General features: G+C 40.4%; 1 protein-coding gene across 1 annotated transcript; it reads left to right on the forward strand.

Annotated features, from left to right (window-relative positions):
• Nucleotides 1-12,021: 12,021 nt before the first annotated feature.
• Nucleotides 12,022-13,086, forward strand: LOC111916590 (protein SRC1). Its single transcript, XM_052770930.1, has 2 exons — nt 12,022-12,432; nt 12,901-13,086. The coding sequence occupies exon 1, from the start codon at nt 12,087-12,089 to the stop codon at nt 12,393-12,395; it is 309 nt and encodes a 102-aa protein (XP_052626890.1). The 5' UTR covers nt 12,022-12,086; the 3' UTR covers nt 12,396-12,432; nt 12,901-13,086.
• Nucleotides 13,087-13,927: the final 841 nt, after the last annotated feature.

The following is a 13,927-nucleotide window of genomic DNA, read 5'->3' on the forward strand; positions in this document are numbered from 1 at the left end:
ATAATTTCGTTCACCCCTTGATCCTTTAGCATTCCTTAGCCCAATAACTCAATTATCCAATAATTGCAGTCCAGTCCCCTAAGTTTAATCAATCTCCTTTAGCCACAAAATTAATTATCAATTAATTCTTGACTAATATTAATTAAACAATATGATTTCTCCTTTAATATATTATTCTCATAATATATTAATAAATCATATTTAAACCTCTCTCTCCTTAATTCATCCTACATATTGCTATGGTGAAGGCAACCCAAAAGGACCATGCTCAAAATCGGGTCAAGTACATACCAAAATGGTTATGGACTTAGACACTAATCCAACAATAACCTCTTCGTTATAACTCGGATTTCGGCGTTCTTTATATATACGGAACCCTTGTGACATATACTATAACTTTTATAAGATTATATACTCTAAGTAATCTTGTATCAAAAACTCATTTTTTGATGCTTATTGTCTCTAAATTGACTAGCCCGAATCTACGAGAGTGAGTCCATGGCGAGTCAGTGGAAGAGAGTGTCGTGATACTACGGGGAGCCATAGTATTCACTGGTTATTGGGAGAGGTCTGTGATACTGCGGGGATCCTTGGTATTCACTAGTCAGCGAGAGAGTGTCGTGATGCTACGGGGAGCCGTAGTATTCATTGGATAGTGGGAGAGGGTTGTGATGCTGTGGGGAGCCATAGTAATCACTGGTTAGAGAGAGAGAGAGAGTGTGTGTGTTGTGATACTACGGGGAGCCGTAGCATTCACAAGTTAGTGAGAGAGTATCACAAGAATACGGGGGAGGCCGTAGCACTCAATAGTCGATAAGGGTGAATATTGCTCTGCTGGGAGCTGTAGTATTCACTAGTCAGAGTATGGCGCAAAGGATTTCTTAGGCTTGGGTAGCCTTACTACTTGAGTCTTCGGGGGCCTGGTTGCCAAACCAGGGGCGAGACGGGGGTCTCCGTGTCAGTCGAGAAATTGTTATATCCAAGGGTGAGTAGGGATTATCATAATCGGAAGGAATTGGAGAGATGGTGTGCGCATAAATCCACGAATTTTGGGTCATGAGTTGAGTACCATATTGGAAATGAGTGGTTCATATTCTCCTGTTAAATCAAACTCTCAAGCTTGAGTCTGGATCCATTCGTGTATTGAATAGGCGAGATGAGGTTCCGGATTCGTGGATGGGTTTCATTTTGAGAGGGTATTGACCTTCATCTGACATCTTAGGCCGGTGTGGATCAGTTTCATTGGTATGGGAAGAACCACGAGACGCATGGAACTAGTGGGTGGTAGACGACAGAGGTCGGAAGTGCGACGATTTCAGATGAGTTATAGAATTCGCTTGGGGTAAAGCGAACCTCGAGACTTGTGTGTCGCAATGAGCCAAGATAGTTATCGTGAGAAGGAAGTCGGTGAGACGTTTTTGGTTTGTAATGAGTAACCTTTGGGGGTTCATCTTTTGTGTCGGTAACTGACCTTTGGGGGTTCATCTTTTGGTTTGCAATGAGTAACCTTTGGGGGTTCATCTGGGTGCCGTTTGTGGGAGGAACGCGTACCATTTCGATGGAGGAGGCTCATCGGTCGAAATTTTCGATCCATCCGGGGGCCACTAAGATGTATTTGGATCTGAGGAAGGAGTATTGGTGGCCCTGTATGAAGAGGGATGTTGCGTGGTTTGTTGAGAGGTGCTTGACCTGCCGTAGGGTTAAGGCCGAGCACCAGAGGCCGCATGGTAAGTTGCAGCCATTGGAGGTTCCCGAATGGAAGTGGGAACAGATCACTATGGATTTCATCACCAAATTGCCAAGGACTTCCAGGGGAGTTGATGCAATTTGGGTGATTGTGGACAGATTGACGAAGAGCGCTCACTTCCTTGCCATCAGTGAGAGTTCTTCAGCAGAGAAATTGGCGGAAGTGTATGTGAGGGAAGTGGTATCTCGGCATGGGGTGCCGATCTCGATTGTTTCAGACCGTGATGTGTGCTTCACTTCCAAATTCTGGAAGAAGTTTCATGAGGAGTTGGGTACTAGACTGCATTTTAGTACCGCATATCATCCCCAGACAGACGGTCAGAGTGAACGGACGATTCAAACGCTCGAGGACATGCTCCGAGCATGTGTGTTGGATTTCAGGGGTAGCTGGGATGCATATTTGCCCTTGGCAGAGTTTTCCTACAACAACAGCCATCATTCGAGCATTGGTATTCCACCCTTTGAGCTGTTGTATGGGAGGAGGTGTCGAACCCCCATTTGTTGGCGAGAGGTTGGTCAGAGGGTGATGGGCAGTACAGAGATCGTGCTTCGGACGACAGAGCAGATTCAACAGGTCAGACAGAGGTTGTTGACCGCTCAGAGCCGACAGAAGAGTTATGCAGACAGACGCCGGTCCGAGCTTGAGTTTCAGGTGGGTGATCTTGTACTCCTGAAGGTCTCTCCTTGGAAAGGAGTGATTTGATTCAGGAAGAGGGGTAAGTTGGGACCCCGATATATTGGTCCTTTCCGTGTGACCGCGAGGGTAGACCGGGTAGCCTACCGCTTGGATTTGCCAGCAGAGTTGGGGCAGATTCACGACACTTTTCATGTGTCGCAGTTGAGGAAGTGTATTGCCGACGAGTCGGCAGTGGTTCCATTAGAGGATATTCAGGTGGATGCGAGCCTGAATTATGCTGAGAGACCAGTGGCCATCAGAGATCAGAAGATCAAGGTTTTGAGGAGCAAGGAGGTACCCCTGGTGTTGGTTCAGTGGCAGCATCGAAAGGGATCGGAGATGACCTGGGAGCCGAAGCGTGAGATGCGTGAGCAGCATCCGAAGCTTTTTGCAGAGCGAGACTTTGAGGGCGAAGTCTAGTTCTAGTGGGGGAGAATTATAACAGCCCGAATTTCCAGGTATCTTTTATGCTTATATTATTGGAATTTTGTGAGGGGACTCGGCGAGTTGGAGCTCAAACTCGCCGAGTAGGATCGCGATACAGGACGCGGGTTTGCGCCTGGACTCGGCGAGTCCTCGCTGTTTAATGAAACCCTAATTTCTCGGTCCTAAGCCCTATTTAAAGGACCTTATGGCCCTTTATTGCGGCTACCTTGATCTTGAGAGCACCAAAGCAGCTGAGGGTTCTTGTGAGTGAGCTAAGAGGCCATTGTTCACCAAATTTGTGTGTTTTTGCAAGAAAGGAAGAGGAAAGTCAAGCTAGAAGAGTTGGGGAGCTTGGATCTACTTTCATTTCATCAGAGGAGGCTTCTTGAGGTATCATTCAGAGCTTATTCTCGTGTTTTTGTTGATATGGTTAAATCTAGGGTTTCTTCATGCCTTAATTGCTTTGTATTTGAAGTGTGAGAGGTCCCATGGGGATATGGTGCTTAGATCTGGACCTTAGTAGGTCCAGAGAGTCCCTAATGTCATGCTTTATGTCCTTCCTTTTTGGTTGGAGACTAGGGTTGCCATCTTAGAGGCCATTTCTCCAAATAGAGCCTTGTAAGTGTTGCATGATAACCAAGATATGAACTTTACGTGATGAATGAGCTTAGGAGGGCCAGATCTATGAATGGATGGAGCGGATTTGACCTCAGAAGCTAGTTTGAGTTGATGCATGGCATGGACTCGCCGAGTCTGAAGAACAGACTCGGCGAGTAGCATGAAGATTGTCCTTAACCACTCAGCGAGTGGTCCTGCCGAGTTATGGGTTGACTCAGTGAGTCAGGGCGAGTTAGAGAGGGTTGACAGGTGGACTGAGTCGAGCTGGAACTCGACGAGTTGTTCTTGAGACTCGGCGAGTTGAGTCGTGGTAGCCCCGCGATTCATGCCAGGTGGAACTCGTCGAGTCATGGGAGTACTCGACGTTTCCAAAGGGGAATCCTAGAGAGTTGGTGAAAACGCTTAGACTCGCCGAGTCACTTAAGTGCACTCGCCGAGTCCGGTCAAAGTTGACCGTTGACCGTTGACCAGAGTTGACTTGTTAAGGGTAGCCAACCTTAGTGGTAAAAGTGTTAATTAGAGATATATGATGTTATAGGAGGATTATAGCTCGGAGGATCGAGCACGAGTGATTTCCAGGATTTGCGAGTTATCGAGATATACGAGGTGAGTCTTCTCACTATACTTTACCTTGAGTAGGTAATCAGAGTCATGTGATAGAGTATGTGTATGCTATATGTATGATATGTGTTGTACTGCATGATGTCTATGTGATTTATGTTGTGCATGTTTATAAAGTTGGAATCGGAAGGTTCCCAGAGTTAGAACCTGAGGGTTCACAGAGTTTGGGTGCACAGACCCACAGAGTTATAGCCTCGAGTGGCTTATATGTGTTATATGTGGTATTTTGGGGAACTCACTAAGCTTTGTGCTTACAATGTTAGTGTTGTTTGTTTTAGGTACTAGTGATGACCGTGGGAAGGCGCCGGCTTGATATGCACACACGCATGGGATTTCTTTTATATGTGATCTTGGGATTTTGTATGATGTGAATTGGAGATTTAAACTTGATGTTTTATGAAATTTAAATGAAAAATGTTTTTATAATTTGTGAAAAATTATTTTGAAATTCTCGGTGTTACACCATACCATATGTACGCTGGGCGTACACTAATCATACCTGAACCTTATTTTAGGGTCTTGGACCCTATTTAAGCTCCTTATCTCATAACCTAACCCTAAATCTTTAGCCTCCACCCCTCTAAACCCTAGAAATCGACCCAATGCCTCCATTTGATTGATTCTTGAGCATTTTGGTGATTTAGTTAGTTTTTGGTGTATATTGTGGAAGAAGGAATTCCTTGAGGAAGCATTGCTTGGCTAGGAGCTTGTGGATCCAAGCCCTAATCAGGTTGATCCGGATACAGAAAGCATAAAGTTTGAATCTTGGTGGATTTTTCATGTGGATCTAGTGGGGAGATGATTTGTTATGTTTGGCTTTTGAAGAAGAAGGATCTTTGAAAGAGAATAGCTTGAGCATCTAGCTTTTGGATCTATGTTCATCTCTTGTTGGTGCATCTTCCAGAGGTATCAAGTTTGAAACTTGCTTATTGTTGTGCTAGTTTTTGTTTTGGGTCCATTTTGGGGTTTTGGCCCTAAAGCTTGAAGCTTTATGAGTTGTTGAACTCCATAGCCTAATATATGTCCCTTTAAATAGTGGATAGGATTCATAAAAATGAGGCCTTGGATGTTGGAACCACCTCATGCATATGATATGAGCATTTTTTGGAGTAAAGAGTAAGAGTTTTTGTGTTTGGGACTGGATCTGCCATGCGAAGGCTTAAAGTCACGAGATTTATTGTGTATTAGCCTTTATGGAGACCAGATCTAATAGTATAGCTATGGTCTTAACGGATTAAGACCAAGGGAGTGGAGTTAACAATCCTGGACGTACGCTAAGCGTAATTCCAGTACACCCCGCGTACTGACCAAGTGTCCCTGACGGCCAATCTGAATTCGTGAGTATGTTGAGCGTACCAACGGAGGTACACCCTGCGTAACCTCACTGTTGACTTTTGGGCTAAGTCTCATTTTGGGCCTTAAGTGTTGGGCCTGGAGTTTGGACTGGTTGCAATAGAGTTTTGGACCAGAGGAATATGTGTGTGTGTGTGTATATATATATATACACACACACACACACACATATATATATATATATATATATATATATATATATATATATATATAGCTTGCCATTTAGATTTGAGAATTTGGGTTTCGGGAGAGTCCATTTATTATTGGGCCTTAATGAGCCGAATGGGTTTAGATTATTGATGGGCTAGTTAGTGGGCTACCTTTATACCTAATGAGTGAGAGTTTGGACTTAGTTCCTAATTGGATCAATTGTGGGTTTGGATCAGAGATAGAGGCTGGTGCGTAGCAGCAGCGTTTTTAGGGGTTGTTCATCATCCGAGGCGAGTCTTCTCACTGTACTTTACCTAGAGTGGTACTTATGTGTGACCGAAGGGTCTTATGTGCTTACATTGAATATTATGTTATCATGACTTATGTTGTATGTTGTACATTATGTCTTTGTGATTTATGTTATCCAGAGTTTACAGACCGGGCCAGAGGGTCCAACGAACCGTGGGACTGGAGGGTCCCACTAAGACACATTGACCGGAGGGTCTTACAATGATATAGCCTCAAGTGGCTAATGAGCTGTGTGTGTGGTATTTTGGGGTGTAGTCTGATACGGTGCAGACAGTAGTATTGGGCCCGTACTACTGAAAGCACCGGAGTGGTGTACAGCCCAAGTAAGAATCTTTGGAATACCAAGGATCAAGAAGGAATGAGTTGTCGAGTGTGAGTATGCTCGAATGGGTTCTAATTAATCGTATGTTGTATTTTAGAGGTAGATCATGGTGAGGACACGTTTGATGCCTGAGAGCAGTGATACCAGTGATGAGGAGATCCGCCGAATCATCCATGAGGAGGTGGCTGCGGCCATCAGGGCAGAGATACCAGAGATGTTCGGGTCTATTAAGACCATGCTGATTGATACCTTTGACGAGCGTTATGCCGCTCTTTCTGAGGCTGCTGTTGCAGCTGCCACCGCGGCTATTGCTGTCGCGAGGCCGCAAGGTGGTGATGTGTTGCTGTTCCGGGAGTTCAGCAACACAAAACCACCAGAGTTTGATGGGACCCAGGATCCGGTGGCAGCTATGAGGTGGATTTCTGATATAGAGGGGTGTTTCTTCACTTGCTCATCTCCTAAGCATTTGAAGGTTCGGTTCGCGCTGAACCAGCTTTGCTTGGGAGCGAAGGACTGGTGGAAGTTTGTGACGGCGCACTTTACGCCTGGTGAGCTTGCGGCAGTGACCTGGGAGAGGTGCACTGCCATGTTCCGAGATGAGTACGTTCCCCAGGTGGAGAGGGAGCGTTTGGCCCATGAGTTTCTGACCCTCAAGTAGGGTATTGAGTCAGTTACAGCGATCACCAGGATGTTCCATGAGAGGGCGATGTTCTGCCCTGAGCACGTGTCCACTGAGCAGGCACGTATGAGCCGATATTTGTGCATTTTGAGGCAAGATATTCGGGAGTTCGCGGCGAACTCCTCGTACCGGACATTTGCTGAGCTTCAGGAAAATGCCCGGAAGAGGGAGATTGATCTAGAGACTCAGGCCAGGGAGGAGGCGGAGTCTCAGGGGAGGGATCGGCGACCGGCACAGTCTCAGCCGGCAACCAAGCGGGCCAAGCCCGCTGATCCCAAACCAGGGAGCCAGAAGGGCCGCACTTGTGGGAAGTGTGGCAAGGGTCATGATGGAGTCTGCAGAGCGGGATCTTGCTACAAGTGTGGCAAGGAGGGGCATATGGCCAAGGACTGCCCCAAGGGGTTTGCGGTGTGTTTTCACTGCAACCAGACCGGACACCGGAAGGCGGAGTGTCCGCAGTTGCGAGGATCAGCTCAGGGATCCGCCCTTGCCGCCATCAGAGCTACAGAGAGTCGGCCAGTGAAGGCCGAGGCGCTGAGGGCACGAGGGAGAGCTTTTCAGCTGACCGCGGAGGAGGTCCGCGCAGCGCCCGATGTCGTGGCTGGTATGTATTCTTTCATGTATTTATTTTGATGTTGAGATATTATTCTTATGTTATGTTATGCGTAGGTACTTTTCTTGTGAATTATGTACCTGCCTTGGTGTTATTTGACTCGGGTGCGAGTCGGTCTTTTGTGTCTTTGGCTTTTAGTCAGCATATCAGTGTTAGTCGTGAGGCGTTGAGTCGGCCTCTGAGAGTTTCCATAGCTGATGAGAGGGTGATTTATGCCACGGAGGTTCTCCGAGGTTGCGTAGTCGAGATTTTCGATGTTGAGTTCCCGATTGATATGGTTCCTATTGCGATGGGTGATGTCTGTGTCATTGTGGGCATGGACTGGTTGAGCAGATTCGGTGCGGTTATCGACTGCGAGCGTCAGTTGGTGACCATATATATATATATATATATATATATATATATATATATATATATATATATATATATATATATATATATATATATATATATATATATATATATAGCTTGCCATTTAGATTTGAGAATTTGGGTTTCGGGAGAGTCCATTTATTATTGGGCCTTGATGGGCCGAATGGGTTTAGATTATTGATGGGCTAGTTAGTGGGCTACCTTTATACCTAATGAGTGAGAGTTTGGAATTAGTTCCTAATTGGATCAATTGTGGGTTTGGATCAGAGATAGAGGCTGGTGCGTAGCAGCAGCGTTTTTCGGGGTTGTTCATCATCCGAGGCGAGTCTTCTCACTATACTTTACCTAGAGTGGTACTTATGTGTGACCGAAGGGTCTTATGTGCTTACATTGAATATTATGTTATCATGACTTATGTTGTATGTTGTACATTATGTCTTTGTGATTTATGCTATCCAGAGTTTACAGACCGGACCAGAGGGTCCAACGAACCGTGGGACTGGAGGGTCCCACTAAGACACATTGACCGGAGGGTCTTACAATGATATAGCCTCAAGTGGCTAATGAGATGTGTGTGTGGTATTTTGGGGAACTCACTAAGCTTTGTGCTTACCGTGTTATGTGATATGTGTTTTAGGTTTTCTCAGGATCGCGGGAAGGCATCAGCTTGATTGTACACACCAGAGCAGGAGTTATGTTTTGAGGATCCTGGAGTATGAATCAAACAATTATGGAGTTGTGTTTTGTAAATTAAATCAATGAGAGTTTTGTGAAATGTGTTACGAGAATTATATGATTTTAAAATGAAAATTTTGTTTGAAAATTTATGTTGTTACAGATATAAGGTGTTCCAGAATACATATCCATATTGTTTCCATAACCTATTTTTGTAAAGTTGACAACTTGATGGTTTTGCATGCCTCAAATGGACCCAAACTCGAGATATAGCAACATACTTCCATGAACATGGTCTTTTCTTGAACAAAAATGGGTTTAAGACCCTTTTTATGATTCTAAGGGTCAAATATCACTAGAAAAATGGGAATCCTTAGCATATGATCTATGAAGGGTATCATGTTTCATCCCAATCAATCTACTCGTCGAGTTGAGGCCTCTCAACTCGTCGAGTAGGTCACTTAAGTCATGTGGTTCTGAAAATCTCTACTCGACGAGTTTGGGGTTCAAACTCGTCGATTTGCTCTGTAAAAATGAATAATTTATAATTTAAATGTGCACCAGGAATCAGACGTTACAAAAGGGTTTGCTTGGGTGGGTTTTTTTGACCACGATTGTTGTTGTTACCTCCATTTCCTCCTTGGTCTCCCATGGTAGAAGTAGGAATTAAGGTTTCTGTGGGTGTGGAGTTTGGGATGTTATTAGTAGGTGAATAGGGTGGAGTGGTATTTCTAGATAAGGATGGTTGAGATAAGAGTGAGAGGGTTTATGTTTCAATTTCTAACACACTTGAGAGGGGTATGTCCTTCCTAATGTTGATGACCGGAGGGGTAGATGATGAACAAGTCCTGGAACTCGATTGCCTCTTACAAAGCTTGGCATGCTTCCGTAACCTCTTTGCAGTCTTCTCTATTTCTGCCTCAATTGGCAATGGTGCACATGTACGAAAATATCGTGTCCACGATAACGACACCAATTTGTTAGGAGTGCCAAGCCCAACAAATAAAGGGGTACAAAATGACTCCAAAACATTGTGACTTTGCACCAAAAATGTAATACAAGGTAAATAGGATCGATCCACAGAGACACGGGGATAAATGCTTATACATTTTTGCACAAGGTACAATAATGGTCACAAAAGTAGGGGTCGATATACAATGACTTAAACAAGAGAATAAAGCAATAAGTAAATGATCGATTAAATGAAACAAATTCAGGATTTGTGAGAACTCCAACTATATACAAGACAATTTGGAAAGGTGATTCCAAGGATGATATGATATCTACTCAATTCCACCTAAGTTGTTACTTGAAGGTGTTAACAAATTCTAACACTTCCCATTCACCAAGTTGTCAATTTCAAAACAAGCTTTTTGAAAATAACCTAACCTTATAATTTAAGTATAAACATGCTCTTGGATGGGAATCAAAAGGTTGCAAAAAGATTTATGTGAATGTTCCCAACAACACCCAATCCTCCTCACAAACTCGGGAGCATAAGAGTATGTGAATAAGATTTACATTAAATTCATTCAATGGAAATTAGTTTATTGCTTGTTACTTAGTCCAATTCACAAAACAATTACGGATTTTACAAATAGATAACTTGAATGACCAAACCCTAGTTCACATGGCCAATAAGAATCACGATTAGAATCAAACATTCAATTGACACAAAATCAAATTCACTAGACAGAAACTGTAAGCAAACATCAAATCACATGATTGAAATCACAACTAAAAAGTTAAGACATGAAGTTGGAGAAACTAGGGTTCTAACCACTCATGAATAGAACAGGATCACAAATATAGAAAATGAAATTAATGTTATTGCAAAATGAAATCAAATGTTCCCAAGTGTTATTCAACTCCAAAATTATCTAGAAAATCACCTCTTCTATTCCAAAAGTTGATAGATGAAAAAATGAATCCGATTGCCTTTTTTTTTAGGAAAGATGAGAAACTGCCACTAAACCCACGTCCATATTTACACAACCCGTGTAAATTTACACCGGTGTTTACATAGCCCATGTAAATGCAATAAGTAGACTGTTGAAAATGGTTAGGACATCAAATTATGTTGCTGAAGTGTGCTTGATTCCACGGCCCATGGAAACTCATGCCTTAATTTTCCACGTCCTTGGATGTCCATGAATGGATGCAATCCTCAAATCTTCCATATCTTCTTCCCCACAGCTCCGAAAGTCTTGAAATCTTGTCTGCATCTTCTAGTCACCTCCCTAAGCAAGATCCCACCTCCAAGAGTCCCTGAAATATCACAAAAGTGTACGAGTGAAATAATATCATGGAATATCCCGGAAAACATGAAAAATGTATGAGCTTAAGTCGTAAATGCAATGCAATGAAATGAAATAAAAGTACAAATGGGTGCATAAGATGCACCTAACAATTCTTGATTAGAGTAGTGGGTAATATTTTGATTTCTTCTATGAAATGTATTTCTGGAAACCTACACATACACACACTTGCTTTCAATGGGAAATCGGGTTAGGGAAGAATGAAGATGGGGATATGGGTATGACTTTCTTCTTGAGAGAGAGAGAGAGAGAGAGAGAGAGAGAGAGAGAAAGACCCTTTGAAAATTAAATAATATTTTTTTTCCTTTTTTTTTAACTAAGACAAAACATCATTAATGGTCCATGTAGTAGTGAAATGACAAAAATATCATCCGAATATAATAATCAAGTAATAGTTAACAGTTAAAAGCTGATAGAGTTAGTAAAAATGACAAAATATCAAAAGTTTTGAAAACACATGCACCGTCTGTGAAATTTTTGATACTTAAGGACTAAACTTCAAATTTGAAAAAAACATATAACCAAAATTGATGTTTTTTCTTTATTTATTTTTGGCAACATAATAAATATATTTTGTCATTTTCGTAAAGTAGTAGTAAATTATTATTTATGCTACTTTTTTGGTTAAATTAAAAAAATATATAAGCAATTTGCTATATCACATTCGTCAACTTCCTATTTGAATTTAAATTGTTGTCCGATTAAAGTATTTGTAAAAGAAGAAAATTATATTCTAGAAAACTTATATTAAAATCAATGTTTTAAAAAATCAAGTTACCAATGCATATGATTAAGTAAGAGTCGGTATTACCAAAAATAAAAGTTATTATAGACAATCAAAAATGTATTTTTATTAAAATAGAGAATACTCTTTTTACAAAAAGAGAACCTAGAAGTCTAGAACCAACTAAAAAACGTCGGGTTTCTTGAAGAAAAGATTAAAGACATATAAATGACATAAATAATCTTTTTGCTTGAATAAAAAATGAACCAATTAAAAACCAATGGATTTGTCGGTTTATCAAGTAATTGAAAACGGATAATGCTAAAATAAATGAAATCAGATATTTTTTCAAATTCACCCCCTCTCTACCTTACACTTGTAGTCTTCGTATTTCCCTATAAAATGCACATCCCGTGGGAGTAATAGCTCAAACCATCTTCTTACACAAATCAAGTTAAATCAACTCCTGTGAAAAGCGATCAGAATGGCTGGAATCATGGGCAAGATCGGAGACGCACTCCACATCGGAGGCGATAAGAAGGACGAGAACAAGAAGCACGAGGGTGAATATTCGTCTGACCACAAGAAGCAGGAAGGCGACTATAAGTCTGACCACAAGCCGGAGAAAAAGGAAGGGATCGTTGATAAGATCAAGGACAAGATCACCGGAGATGGCGGAAGCAAGGTAGACAGCGGCGAAGGTCATGAGAAGAAGAAGAAGAAGGACAAGAAGAAGAAGAAGGAAGGCGACCACCACGACGGTGGCAGCAGCAGCAGCAGCGACAGCGATTAGATCACTATGATCGCTCATCCTCTTCGATCTCGAATCGGTATGCATATATATATATATATATATATATATATATATATATATATATATATATATATATATATATATATATATATATATATTCAGATCTTTTAATTTTCCCTTACACATATTCACTTCTCATTCACATAATCTTACTTACACGAACGATCTGCATATTTTCGAATCAATTTTCAAACTCCGCCTATTTCTGCACAAAATTTGTACAATAAGCATTTAAAGTAACGATCTAAGATGTCATAGTCTCATAGATCGCTGGATCATATTTCGAATTTTCTGAAGATCGGTTAAACCTCATCGTTCATTTTAACATATTTCAACGGTTTATTTTTCGCATTTTAGCAGATCCGTTCATTATTTCGTAACAGATCTGTAAATTTAATGCTTGGAGATTTTTATAGCTGTACATGATTCATGAGATGGAGATTATAACTAATTAAATCGTTTTTTGTGTGATGTGTTTTTGCAGAGGAGGATGGAGTCATGTAGAAAGTGCTTTTTCTAGTGTGCTTTTTCGTTGTTGAAATAAAATGTAATAAAAATACTAGAATTAGGAAAAAAAAAAAAATTCAGTCCTTGGATTGTTGCTTGGTCTATGATCTATGGGTGTAATTGCTACTAAAAGATGGAATGAAGTTTTAACAGTTTGCGTTTACTTTATACATCTTTAATTGCCTTCGGAGGTTTGACTTGATACGAATATATTTATATTTTTAGAAAAATTAATTTAATCAAATGATACGTTAGTAATAGACAAAAGTTAGTAATAGACAAAATTGTAATAATGGTCCAAGTCGAAAATTGACACTTTGGGCTAAAATTACCGTTAAACATTTTTTTGACTAGCACAAATGGTCCATAATTTTCATTTTATTGCTTACAAAATTGCAAAAAAGGTCCCCATGGTTTCTTATTTTATATGGAAGGTCCAAATGTTTGAAAAGTTGCAGATTTGGTCTTTTTCAACTAGTTTTATTGTGTTTTTGGTCCCTCATCCGTTAAGTTTAATTGGTTGACTGTTAACTTTTTTAAAATGACAATTTTACTCTCATGGACCATTTTCGTAGTTTTGTCTTTTATCATACCATAAGGACCATTTTTGCATACATTCTTTTTTATTTTATTGAAATATTATATATTAATAAATATTATTTTTAATATATAATATTATATATTAATAAATATTTTTTTTTATTGGATTATTAATTTATTATAGTTGTTTTTAAAATTTTTTTTGTTAGAGTAATTCTTTTTATTGAGTTATTATATATCAATACATATAGTTTTTAATATATAATATTTATATCATAATAAATATTATATTGTTGGATTATTAACTTCATTTAATTAATATTTTTAATTCTATATTATTTAAAATTATTTTTATTGGATTATTTCTTTTAACTTATTATTTTCTTCATATACTAAATATTGTTTTATTGGATTATTAATTTATTTTAGTTAATTCTTTTTTTAAAAAAAATTATCGAAGTAAT

Source organism: Lactuca sativa, chromosome 1 (genome assembly GCF_002870075.4).
Source record: "Lactuca sativa cultivar Salinas chromosome 1, Lsat_Salinas_v11, whole genome shotgun sequence".
NCBI lineage: Eukaryota > Viridiplantae > Streptophyta > Magnoliopsida > Asterales > Asteraceae > Lactuca > Lactuca sativa.